At 41.2% G+C, this 14399-nt stretch overlaps 2 protein-coding genes across 2 annotated transcripts in view; both read right to left on the bottom strand.

Moving 5' to 3' along the window:
• LOC126249639 (Down syndrome cell adhesion molecule-like protein Dscam2) overlaps positions 1-3538 on the bottom strand; it is a 152804-nt gene extending 149266 nt beyond the window's left edge. The window contains exon 1 of the mRNA XM_049951316.1: positions 3459-3538. Coding sequence (XP_049807273.1) covers positions 3459-3485 — 27 coding nt within the window. The 5' untranslated portion in view covers positions 3486-3538. The remainder of the gene's footprint in view (positions 1-3458) is intronic.
• A 4197-nt stretch (positions 3539-7735) lies between these two features.
• LOC126249303 (Down syndrome cell adhesion molecule-like protein 1 homolog) overlaps positions 7736-14399 on the bottom strand; it is a 114047-nt gene continuing 107383 nt past the window's right edge. The window contains exon 4 of the mRNA XM_049950957.1: positions 7736-7935. Coding sequence (XP_049806914.1) covers positions 7736-7935 — 200 coding nt within the window. The remainder of the gene's footprint in view (positions 7936-14399) is intronic.

Raw genomic sequence — 14399 nt, 5'->3', positions numbered from 1 at the left:
ATGTGCAGTTGACGGACTTTGAGCGAGGGCGTATAGTGGGCATGCGGTAGGCCGGGTGGACGTACCGCCGAATTGCTCAACACGTGGGGCGTGAGGTCTCCACAGTACATCAATGTTGTCGCCAGTGGTCGGCGGAAGGTGCACGTGCCCGTCGACCTGGGACCGGACCGCAGCGACGCACGGATGCACGCCAAGACCGTAGGATCCTACGCAGTGCCGTAGGGGACCGCACCGCCACTTCCCAGCAAATTAGAGACACTGTTGCTCCTGGGGTATCGGCGAGGACCATTCGCAACCGTCTCCATGAAGCTGGGCTACGGTCCCGCACACCGTTAGGCCGTCTTCCGCTCACGCCCCAACATCGTGCAGCCCGCCTCCAGTGGTGTCGCGACAGGCGTGAATGGAGGGACGAATGGAGACGTGTCGTCTTCAGCGATGAGAGTCGCTTCTGCCTTGGTGCCAATGATGGTCGTATGCGTGTTTGGCGCCGTGCAGGTGAGCGCCACAATCAGGACTGCATACGACTGAGGCACACAGGGCCAACACCCGGCATCATGGTGTGGGGAGCGATCTCCTACACTGGCCGTACACCACTGGTGATCATCGAGGGGACACTGAATAGTGCACGGTACATCCAAACCGTCATCGAACCCATCGTTCTACCATTCCTAGACCGGCAAGGGAACTTGCTGTTCCAACAGGACAATGCACGTCCGCATGTGTCCCGTGCCACCCAACGTGCTCTAGAAGGTGTAAGTCAACTACCCTGGCCAGCAAGATCTCCGGATCTGTCCCCCATTGAGCATGTTTGGGACTGGATGAAGCGTCGTCTCACGTGGTCTGCACGTCCAGCACGAACGCTGGTCCAGCTGAGGCGCCAGGTGGAAATGGCATGGCAAGCCATTCCACAGGACTACATCCAGCATCTCTACGATCGTCTCCATGGGAGAATAGCAGCCTGCATTGCTGCGAAAGGTGGATATACACTGTACTAGTGCCGACATTGTGCATGCTCTGTTGCCTGTGTCTATGTGCCTGTGGTTCTATCAGTGTGATCATGTGATGTATCTGACCCCAGGAATGTGTCAATAAAGTTTCCCCTTCCTGGGACAATGAATTCAGGGTGTTCTTATTTCAATTTCCAGGAGTGTATTTGGTCAGCATATGGCTCCTTATGTACATCAATGACAAATTGAAACCCAGCTTCCTACTAAGTCTTATAGCAATGTTCTGGTTTCTTGCAGCGCTGATAGAACTCAACTGATGCAGCAATTACATGCATCCACTTACAGTAGTATTTACAAAGAAGGTCACACATGTCATCAAAAGAGAGTGAAGACAAATCCTGCAGGGGCCAGATGGCAGAGGAGTTGATAAACAAGACAAAAAAATGCACAGCATAAGGTAATATCAGTCAATCCAAACAGCTGAAAATGCTGCCACAATGATTTTCTGTAGGCCTCTCATTCTACAACAGACTCATCATGAGCCAAAAACAGTGGGGGAGAAATGACTGGGGTAGCGAGAGGCAAAACAGTAGGTTCAAGGGGCGACATGGCAGGTGGCATACTCTGGGATGGCCCAGAACTGTCCAGAACAGAGGTAATTGTTTGCAATACTAGGATTTGATTGTGTTGCAATGTGGCAAATGCCTCCTGCTGTTGACTGAGATGCTGCAACAGTGTAGTAAAATCCCCTTGCTCATCTACCAGCTGGCATAAAGACTCATCAGTAGGACCATCACACATTGTAGATGCAATGGAGGACCAACCAGAGACTGAAAACCACGTGGAGAACTATCTCATCCCTGTTGCCACTTGTGTTGCAGCTGGGACAACCAACACAACGAAGGATGTTAGTACACTTTATTAGACTGTGGCATGTATGCCAATGACCATAACATCCACTGAACACAATAACTTAAGGCAAATGTATACAAGCAGTAATAACATGATAACTGAGTGTGAGCATAGCATGGCAGGTTTTCAATGGGCACTCACTCATGGTGTGCTCTATTGGAAGTTCACAGTGTGTGCACATTACTTCAAAAAGTTCCTTCATCATTGTGGCTTTGATGTTAAAGGATACTTCATCAGCTTCAGTTTCACACATGCAAACTTTAGTGTGCATATTATCTGCATCTCAATAACTGACTCCTGTATCTGCAAATTTGTGAATAACTACTTGGTAAATCCTGCAAGGATGCACAGTTTCTGGGCACTACTTTGCATCTATATTCTGGAAACCACTGAGATGTGCATGGCTCAAGAAAATCATGCTCAGTTTGACCAGCATCTTCCAGACAGTACCAAAGTTACCGTGCTGTGTCATGGGGTGACAGACCCTCACTTTTTTTTAGGATGAAAGAGGCAGTTCTATCACTGTGAGGTGTTAACATTATGTAAACATGTGAGAGACACTTCGGTTCTTAGAGCTCTTTGGCTCTACTCTATACAGTTCCAAATCTAGTCATACAGCACACCTGACTTTATGAGGATGGAGACACCTTACACACTATCAGACATTCTGAAGTAGCAGCAAAATGTTTGTCCTGGGATTATGTAATTTCAAAGAATGCTCGCATCGTTTGACCACCCTACTCTCCAGACCTTTCACTCTGTGATTTTTTTATGGGAAAATGTGAAGGGTGTCATGTACCAAACTGGACAAAGAATGTTATTTCAACTCAATATACAGGTTGAAGAGCAAAATGACAACACCCCAGCTGACACACTGCACTCTGTTGGGAAAAATTTATAGCAATGACTTTCTAAATGTGTGTGTCAAAAGGGACAGCAGTTCTTCTTGCCTGAATGGCTCTGTCTTGTGTGTTAACCTGCATTGCACTGTCTATCCATTCTCCACATTTCACTGTCCATGTTGATTTATACGATTAAATGAAATACTACACAGGAATAATTGATGATTCTATGCAATGGGCACATAAATTTACACTTTAAAAACAGTGTTTATGTGCAGTGAGAAACAAACTGTAGTTTTACGCTGACACTGTTTGTCATATGGAAAACATGATGGGCAGTGGGGTCTGTATGTTTGCCCATCTGCACACTGAAAAACAAAATGGCAAATATATATTACAGCTAATAATGAATATCACCAGTGACACTGAAACATTAATAACACAAGGTGAGCTGGCTGAAGGTTACATAGCTGAAGAACAGTTCATAAGTAATCTCTTCTTTGTAATTAGAAAATAATTAACTGTTCCAACTACCTGATTTTAGGCAATAAGTAACAATAAACACATTAGTTGCTAAGAAATTCTCTTGTGACCTCTGATAGGTATCATAGTGGACTGTAATTTTAGAACAAAATGGGATAACTTACTTAAGGACTAATTCATCATTACATAATGCCATGACAGATATGTATCATTATTCTCAACAAACATAACTTTTAATTTTATTTTTAAAAATAGTGAAAAATTCTGCTCTTACCATGGCCATCCCCTCTAGTGACCTCATATAAACTCTATAACTTCTGATTATTCCATTAGGGTATAGTGGTGGTAACCATGAGAGTAATATTGTTCTTGAGTCAGTCACTGCAGCTTTTATATTTTCTGGTTCATTAGGTACTGTAATTAAATAATGGAACCTTAAGGAAACGATGATACATGTATAGAGAAAATGTAGATTCAGTAATATGACCAATTAAAATATACTCATTTCACAACATGAATCACTGAGTGAAATTCACCAGATCTGGGACATGAAAATTCAGATTTGTTTGTAGTAAATACAGAGGCAAATAAACAGTTATAACAAATGACAAAAGGTCCATAATAATTTTATAAATTATATGTGTAGAAACTCTGTTAGGAAAGAACATTACCATGGTTTAAACAATCATACATAACATCAGATTAAAGATAAGCATTTCTGAACTATATTAATGAAGTCAATGGAAGCACAATTATCTAAAAACTTTCCATACAAATAGTCCAATGTTTAATTGTTTATATTATGTAAAGAACTTAAAGGCATTTGGATTTCACATAAATGTTAAGCTATGTTAATTCAAAAATTTTTCTTACAGTTTAAAGCTGTCTTTGTTTTTACAATGAAAACCAGTTTGATTCATATCTTCAACATCTTCAGATCCCCTGCAGTTGCATAGTAACCCATTAGTTTTAAGTTCTGTATGCAGCCTCCAAAAGTCACTTATGACTTACAAAGTAAGTGAGATTCACAGGTTCCTCTGTAGTGACAATGACTCTGAAGATGGTCAGAATATGAATGAAATTGGTTATCATTGTAAAGACTGTAATAAAAATTATTAGTAATTCAGTTCTCAGAGATTGATATACACTCCTCGAAATGGAAAAAAGAACACATTGACACCGGTGTGTCAGACCCACCATACTTGCTCCGGACACTGCGAGAGGGCTGTACAAGCAATGATCACACGCACGGCACAGCGGACACACCAGGAACCACGGTGTTGGCCGTCGAATGGCGCTAGCTGCGCAGCATTTGTGCACCGCCGCCGTCAGTGTCAGCCAGTTTGCCGTGGCATACGGAGCTCTATCGCAGTCTTTAACACTGGTAGCATGCCGCGACAGCGTGGACGTGAACCGTATGTGCAGTTGACGGACTTTGAGCGAGGGCGTATAGTGGGCATGTGGGAGGCCGGGTGGACGTACCGCCGAATTGCTCAACACGTGGGGCGTGAGGTCTCCACAGTACATCGATGTTGTCGCCAGTGGTCGGCGGAAGGTGCACGTGCCCGTCGACCTGGGACCGGACCGCAGCGACGCACGGATGCACGCCAAGACCGTAGGATCCTACGCAGTGCCGTAGGGGACCGCACCGCCACTTCCCAGCAAATTAGAGACACTGTTGCTCCTGGGGTATCGGCGAGGACCATTCGCAACCGTCTCCATGAAGCTGGGCTACGGTCCCGCACACCGTTAGGCCGTCTTCCGCTCACGCCCCAACATCGTGCAGCCCGCCTCCAGTGGTGTCGCGACAGGCGTGAATGGAGGGACGAATGGAGACGTGTCGTCTTCAGCGATGAGAGTCGCTTCTGCCTTGATGCCAATGATGGTCGTATGCGTGTTTGGCGCCATGCAGGTGAGCGCCACAATCAGGACTGCATACGACCGAGGCACACAGGGCCAACACCCGGCATCATGGTGTGGGGAGCGATCTCCTACACTGGCCATACACCACTGGTGATCGTCGAGGGGACACTGAATAGTGCACGGTACATCCAAACCGTCATCGAACCCATCGTTCTACCATTCCTAGACCGGCAAGGGAACTTGCTGTTCCAACAGGACAATGCACGTCCGCATGTATCTCGTGCCGCCCAACGTGCTCTAGAAGGTGTAAGTCAACTACCCTGGCCAGCAAGATCTCCGGATCTGTCCCCCATTGAGCATGTTTGGGACTGGATGAAGCGTCGTCTCACGTGGTCTGCACGTCCAGCACGAACGCTGGTCCAACTGAGGCGCCAGGTGGAAATGGCATGGCAAGCCGTTCCACAGGACTACATCCAGCATCTCTACGATCGTCTCCATGGGAGAATAGCAGCCTGCATTGCTGCGAAAGGTGGATATACACTGTACTAGTGCCGACATTGTGCATGCTCTGTTGCCTGTGTCTATGTGCCTGTGGTTCTGTCAGTGTGATCATGTGATGTATCTGACCCCAGGAATGTGTCAATAAAGTTTCCCCTTCCTGGGACAATGAATTCATGGTCTTCTTATTTCAATTTCCAGGAGTGTATATCAAAAAAAGTTTTTCATCACCTCCGTTCTGAGAGCTCCAGAACCTTTACAGAAAATTGGAATAGAGATCAACATAAACATAATTTCTGCCCTTTTTATTGCTCATGAAAACCACACATTGCATGTTGTGCCACCATACTGTGAGACCTTCAGAGGTGGTGCTCCAGATTACTGTACACACTGGTATCTCTAATACTCAGTAGCGTGTCCTCTTGCATTGATGCATCCCTTTATTCATCATGGCATACTATCCACAAGTTCATCAAGGCACTGTTGGTCCAGATTGTCCCACTCCTCAATGGCGATTCGGAGCAGATCCCTCAGAGTGGTTGGTGGGTCATGTCATCCATAAATAGCCCTTTTCAATCCATCCCAGGCATATTCGATAGGGTTCATGTCTGCAGAACATACTGGACACTCTAGCTGAGTGATGTCATTATTGTTAAGGAAATCATTCACAAGATGTGCATGATGGGGGCATGAATTGTTGTCCATGGAGACGAATGCCTTGCAAAAATGCTGCCGATATGGTTGCACTATCGGTCGGAGGACGTCATTCATGTATCGTACAGCCGTTACAGTGCCTTCTGTGACCACCAGCAGCGTACGTCTGCCCCACATGCCACCCCAAAACAGTACGGAACCTCCACTTTGCTGAACTAGTGGACAATGTGTCTAAGGCATTCAGCCTGACTGGGTTGCCTCCAAACACATCTGTGACAATTGTCTGGTTGAAGGCATATGCAACACTCATCGGTGAAGAGAACGTGATGCCAATCCTGAGCAGTTCATTCGGCATGTTGTTGGGCCCATCTGTACCACCCTGCATGGTGTCATGGTTGCAAAGATGGACCTGGCAATGGACGTTGGGGGTGAAGTTGTGCATCATGCAGACTATTGCACACAGTTTGAGTTGTAACATGCAGTCCTGTGGCTGCACAAAAAGCATTATTCAACATTGTGGCATTGCTGTCAGGGTTCCTCTGAGCTATAATCCATAGGTAGCAGTCATACACTGCAGTAGTAGCCCTTGGGTGGCCTGAGTGAGGCATGTCATTGACAGTTCCTGTCTCTCTGTATCTCCTCTATGTCCAAACAACATCGCTTTGGTTCACTCCGAGATGCCTGGACACTTTGCTTGTTGAGAGCCCTTCCTGGCACAGAGTACCAATGCGGACGCAATCGGACTGCAGTATTGACCATCTAGGCACGGTTGAACTACAGAGAACATGAGCCATGTACCTCCTTCCTGGTGGAATGACTGGAACTGATCGGCTGTCGGGCCCCCTCCGTCTAATAGACACTGGTCCTGCATGGTTGTTTACATCTTTGGGTGGCTTTCAAATTGGTTCAAATTGCTCTGAGCACTATGGGACTTAACTGCTGTGGTTATCAGTCCCCTAGAACTTAGAACTACTTAAACCTAACTAACCTAAGGACATCACACACATCCATGCCCGAGGCAGGAGTTGAACCTGCGACCGTAGCGGTCGCACGGTTCCAGACTGTAGCGCCTAGAACCGCTCGGCCACCCCGGCCGGCTTAGGTTGGGTTTAGTGACATCTCTGAACAGTCAAAGGGACTGTGTCTGTGATACAATATCCACAGTCAACATCTATCTTCAGGAGTTCTGGGAACTGGGGTGATGCAAGACTTTTTTTTGATGTCTGTATTTTCACTTGACATCATGTCTAGCTTTCAAGAATATTAAGATTTTTACTGTGTTAAAGCTAAAATCATTTCAGATGATATTCACTGTCCACATGTGTGAGTAACACATGGAACTGAAATTATCTGAATAAATATTCAGTTCTTACAGATTTATCTTCACTTGATATTAAGTCAAGCTTTCAAAAATATTAAGCTTTGTACTATGTTAAAGCTAAAATCCTTTCAGATGATATTCAGTGTCTACATGTGTGAATAACACATGGAATTGAATTAATACTTGTTGAATTTCTTAGTCTCGTCCATTTTTGTTCAGAGTGCCATAATTAATTGAATGAAACTAACATGTGTCATACCATCCTCTTGAGTCCTGCAGAAGGTAGGTTGGCTGCTCACACCATCACCTTTACTTGTAAATGCTTGAACTTGTACACTGTAGTTGCAAAAATGCTCAAGTTTCTTCAGCTCCACTTTTTGGTCAATTGTAATGAGTTCTGAAGGAGCGGACACCCCTAAAAAAGGTTATTATTGAGTTAGATGCAGGATATAATAATTTTATAATTTAAATGTATTGAGATGTAAAAACTTCATATATTATGCAGTTATTGTACATTTGTAACAATTTATTAAATTAATAGAAGCTACATGCATAGTTAGGCACTTCCTGTGATCCTCATTTTTTTAGATGTGTTTTTTCCCTTTCATTTGCTTTAATTACTGCATTTTATATTTTGTCTTTTCATCAATTAAACTGAATGTATCCTATGATATCCAAGGATATCTACTAGGCCTTGTCTTTATCCTATTTGAGCCTCTGCTACCTGCACTGTTTCAACTCTATAAGCTAACCACTGATTTTCTGCTGTCTTTATTTCCCTAGTTTCAATCAATCATTGCCTAACGGTCCCTCTAAAATGCTCAACAAACTCTTGTCACCTTTGTTGAAACTGCTGATATCAATTCATGTTTTTTGAACAGGTAGTGGCTATTATTGTGGATGGACCTTAAAATGCTGGTTAGCATCACACAGCAGTCCTTTAGGGGTATGCCTTCTATGGAGTACAGCTCTTGTGGGTCTCCTGAAGACTCAGAATTTCAGGCTAAGAGTGTTCTTCACATGATTTTCTATATTTTGTTGCTTACAACAAAAGGCAATCAGCAGAGTGGATGAACCTTCTCTGTCAAATCCCTATCTCTGTATATTTGTATTATGGTTTGATATGTCATTGATCAATAGTAAATATTAATGTTCAAATAGTACTGAAGACAGATTTTTGTTCATGGGCTTTGCCATTCTATCTGCTGCAGAAAAGGCATATTAAGTTTCCAAATGTCTTGCTAGGGCACAGTGGAATATGCTTGCATAAGAGGCACCACCTAGCTAGATTTTCATGAATGACTATGTGAAATAAGTGCATGAAATAGGTCCTGTTGCATTTTGTTGCTAAGAATTTTGTTACTTGCTGATGGTGTTTGAGGGATAAACTCTGATATTATCAGATTTATTTTTATGAATGTGTCATGGCTGAGTTATTACTAGTTTTATTTTCTTGTGAATAGCTATAAAGTACTGAAAGTTTGAAAACAGCACAATATAAATCCCATGTGCAATGTATTAAACAAAAAATTGGAATGTGACTTCAGCAAAAGTGGAGGTACCTGATGTATCTCAACCCAAACTAAACATTAATCAAGGTTTGTGTTTGAAATTTTGTGAAGAGGTCTCAAGGCAATGAAGAATGCCTTTGTTTTAATCACTTCCACCCCAACTCATTTATCATGCCCATGACACTCTCTCCCCTGATTCAAGGAAATACAAAATGAAGCGTCCTTCTCTGGAATTTTTTTGTGTCCACCTCCAGTCCTACTGAGTAAGGATCCACCACTGTACAACAAAACTCTAGCGGAGGATTAGCAAACATAGTGTGTAGGCAATCTCTTTAGTAAACCTGTTGCATCTTCTTACTGTTCTGCCAATAAAACAAAGTCATTTTGTTTGTCTTCCCTACAACATTTTCTACATGATAGTTTCAATTTGTATTGCTTGTAATTGTAATTCCAATGCATTTATTTGAATTATCAGCCCTTAGGTTTGTGTGAATTATCATGTAATCAAAATGTAATGGATTTCCTTTAGTACTCATGTGGATGACCTCACACATATTCTTATTCAGAGTCAACTGCCACACTTTGCACCAAACAGATACTGTGTCTATGTCATTTTGCAAATGGTTTTTATCTTCAATTGACTAGTTGTTAGATGACAGCATCATGTGCGGAAAATCTAAGAGGGCTGCTCAGATTGTCTCCTAAACCATTTATATAGGTAAGAATAGCAGGGAACTTGTAACACTTCCTTGGGAAACATAAGAATCACTTTTCTTTTACTTAATGATTTTTCATCTATTACTGCATACTCATACCTTTCTGGCAGAATCATGACTACAGTCACACAACTGAAATGATACTCAATAGACACACAATTTCATTAGAAATCTCATTTGATGAATGGTGTCAAAGGCCGTCTGGAAATCTAGACATACGAAATCAATTTGAGATCCCCAGTCAATAGCAGTCATTAATTCATGTGAATAGACAGTTAATTGTGTTTCACAAGAATGATATTTTCTGAATCCATGCTGACTATGTGTTTATAGACTGTCTTCTTTAATGTAATTCATGATGCTTGAACACAGCATATGTTATAAAATCCTACTGTGAATAGCTATCCATGATGTGGACTACTCCTATTTTCTGTAGCAGTTCCTCTTGACTTGCTAATTATTAACTGCAAATTCCATACAGAAATAAATGTACGTGGATAGCAGAATTCAGAATTTTGGGATGCTTAAACAATGACCTGCACAATGTTTTTGCACTGATACAGCAGTTATATGTAACTGCAGTCCTTTTGGTTAAGAATATTCTCTGTGAATGCACTGATTACCAAAAATTATAATACTTTTCAAAAATCTGTCTTTACAAATCTGCAGCTTGGTAGCTATACAACTTCTTGGGTATTGGTAAGAACAGGATTCCAGTTTGGGACAGAATTATCATAGGTCAAAAGTGCAGACTCAGCAAGTTAATGATTTCAAAGAGAAACAACACAACAGATATGTAACAGATGCTTTCACAGGATTGGGATTTACATTATATGGCTTGGTCAATACTTGGGTCTCAGAGCATCACATGCCAAGATATAAATGGCAGAGTTAAAAACAAGTTGAAGTCCTAGGAAATATCTCATCAAATCAAAGGAGTTAGTGTGTTATTATGATTACACTTTCAAGAACCAAACGATCACAATTTTTATGATTTTAAGACCACAATCAATACTCAAAGTGAAATTGAAACCTATGTAGTTTCCATGACCAAAGGAACTGTTAACCAAGATTTCTTGTGTTTCAAAAGTGGATCTACCAGATGATTATCTTCAGGTACCATTAGATGACATTTCCAAGCAGTACATGGTGCAAATAAATTGTTCACCTTATATCAATATCACCAGCATCAATATGGAATATCCAGTGCCCCAGCAACCTTTCAGAGGTTCTTTGAACAGCTAAACCATTTCGTTCCTTCCTGCATGAGTTAACTGAATGGCACCTGTGTCATATGGCCCATTAAGGAAGAAGATACAGAAATGTCCAACTACATCTACATACATAACCCACAAGGCACCATACTATGTATGGTGGGGGTACCATTTCTTTCCTATTCCACTTACAAATGGTGTGAGGGAAGGATGAGTTACTAGATGCCTCTGCATGAGCCCTGATTTTTTTTTATATTATCTTTGTGGTTCTTATGTGAAATGTACATTGGTGACAGCAGAACTGTTCTTCAGACAGCTGTGAGTTCCTGTTATCTAAATTGTGTGTCATGAAAAGAACATTATTTTCCCTCCAGAGATTCACATTTCAGTTCACAAGACACTTCTGTGTTGATGAAACCTACCAATAAAAAATCAAGCAGCATCCCTCATCATCACTTTGGTGCCTTTCTTTAATCCAACCTGGTGAGTATCCTAAGAATAAGTCAAACAAGTTTTCTCTATATTATTTCCTTTTTAGATGAGTTACAGCTTCCTAAAACTTTACCGATAAACTCGAGTCAACCATTCATCTTCTATACTACAGTCCCTATGTATGTGCTCCATTTCATAGCAATTTGCAGTGTTAGGACAAGATATTTAATCAACACGATTGTGTCAAGCAGCACACCACCACTAATACTATATTTGAACATTACAGGATTGTTTTTCCCACTCGTATACATTAACTTACATTTTTCTGCATGTAGGACAAGATGTCATTCATCACAACAAATAGAAAATCTGTCTAAGTCCTCCTGTATCCTTCTACTCAATGACATTACTCTTCTGTATACTATAATATAGTCATCAAGCATTTGCAGATTGCTACTTGTCCTGTCTGTCACATCATTTATATGTACACAGAACAAACTGGAAAACTGATTGCTTCCTGATAAGCATCCTAGACAGCATGGTCACCCAGTTGGCTTCTACATATATGGAAGAAATAACCAAGATACCATCAACTCAAAACTTAAAACATCTCCAGATGAATCATTATATTAAATTTAACCCACATGCAAAATAGTATCACATCCATCAGAGGAGCTCTGCCAGGAAGATGTTCTGTAGATTTGGTATGCAGATTGTGAAAATTATACGTGAAAACTTTAGCCATTACTGCTGTCAGGTCCATTCTTAGTACATATTATAGTAGGGATACTGCTCACAGCCACTACACAGGTGTGCTATCTGACTTTATAGTGCCTCAGAAGTGTTATACAAAGTATAGTTTAGTTATTCCTAAGCTAAAAAGGAGTCATTACTTATATTAATTTCCCTACAAAATTTCCGCCAACATTTGTATGCTATAAAGTTACACCTCATCATAGATTACAAACTTGAGCTTGCCATTTTCTGCCTATTAGGAGACACACCAGAGTGGATGGCTCACCATCTTCAACCATCTTTATTGCACTACAGCATGGTATGCAAATGCAGAAACATTGTACCTTCTGTCAGTGGGACCTGACACATCCTTTGATATAAAATATGTAAGATTTTCCAATGGATGTATCTCATATTGCTTCACAGATAGATCAGGAGCCAGTCCTGTGGAAATCATACAGTTTATGAGTTAGGTGTAGCCATCACCAAAAGGTATGTGAATGATCCACCCATCAGTCAGTACTTCACGTCACAATGTCATCAATGTGATGCAACTAGAAATATCCTACTGCAATTGATCTTTTGTGAGTGTTGGGTAGTACTATCTCCTTCATTAATAATGAAAGTTTATTGGTTACACCATTATGGTGTCAATCACATGAAACAATTAACTGAGTATCTGGCATAGGGCTGTGAAATTTAAGCAGAGAACCAAGCACCACCTACATAAGTCTTACGTTGTAGCCTACCCTATCAAGGCCATGTTAAAAAATCATGTGGATTTCAGTGACTATTTTGTACAGTCATTGTGAATGCTCTCTCAGGCTTTCCCAATATCACCTCAATATTTTTGATATGAATGGATGGTTGGAAAGGTATTTAGACATCACATGCTGGCCAGATCAAAGGAAGAAGTGTTGAACCATTTATCAGGTATTTATATGCCTACTCTGTTAAATGGGAGAAGCCCATATGATATTTAATATGGACAATAGCATCATGGCTTATTTCAGGAAGTTCATTCCCAAAAAAACGGCTGGACACTTCAGTAAAAATTCAACTTTAAACCTTTGGACACAGCCAGGATGTGAACTTTTTGATAACCAAAGACATGGCCATAAGGAACTGTCACAATATTATCATAACATTGTTGACAGCAAGAATGGTGGGCATCCAAACACCAACCTGTCACCAATATCAAATGATGTACTGACACTTATGCATGACTCAGGAAGTGCTGCCAGCACCTGTAAAATCAAACAGCAACAGGATTTCAATCAGGGAAATGTCCCCAAGTGATATGCAGCCCACCAAGTATTTTTCCATCCTGGTTTTTCATCCATTTTTAAATATGAAGAAGCTGAACCACTTGCAGTGGTAGACACAGAACAGTCACTATCAAAACCCCCAATATGGATGAGGATTTTATACTACTCACATCGTTGAAGATACTCCTGAAAACCAATTTCAGAAGCCATATCATCCCATGATTCACATTATCAGAACTTAAATGTCTGCAGAACCATACCCCTGTCCCTGATTTCAGAGCAGCACTCCTCACTCAATCAGAAAGCAGACTACTTTTCAGCCAATGGGGGTGTGCCTATAGTACTGGCAATTGAAACAGTGCATCAGGTTAAAGACATATGCACCAACATAAGGCAAATAAACCCTTCCAATATACGTTCAGGCAATGATGGAGAAATATAGATATCTTGTTGAGTTCAGCATTATACTCTTCATCATGTTTTTGACGTACATTGTTTCCTTAAATTTCCACTCATCTTTCACTCCCTGCTGTCCAGTATTCAGTAAACCTCAACTAGACAAAACATCTTTGTTGAAAGTGAGGATTTTGTGCAGTTCTATTGATACTGAGAGTTCTTCAAACTACTTAGCATGACAGATCTGTTTAGTTTGATAGGGAACAGTTATTTCCTCCAAAAGCATTCCACTTCTGAGCCACTTGAGACATTTGTGTATTCCAACATATTATAAGCCTTTGTATTAAATGGTTATGCATTCTCTCATGAAACATTTACATGAGAAGTTTCACTGGAAAATAATGCCATTAAAAAAGTATAGCAATCATACCATATAGCAAAATATTTGTAATTTGTGGTTGCAAAAACATTATATGTTGTTAACAATGACATGCATACAAAATAAAGGTTACAAGCAGATAATAAATAAAGCTCCTAAAATGATCTCTCTCCTCCTTTTTTATAGTGAATAAGATAGTATGAAGAGGATGCAAAGTCCTTTTACATG

This window comes from Schistocerca nitens, chromosome 3 (genome assembly GCF_023898315.1).
Source record: "Schistocerca nitens isolate TAMUIC-IGC-003100 chromosome 3, iqSchNite1.1, whole genome shotgun sequence".
NCBI lineage: Eukaryota > Metazoa > Arthropoda > Insecta > Orthoptera > Acrididae > Schistocerca > Schistocerca nitens.
Note: the sequence above shows the minus strand (reverse complement) of the source record. Positions and strands in the feature narration are given on the sequence as shown.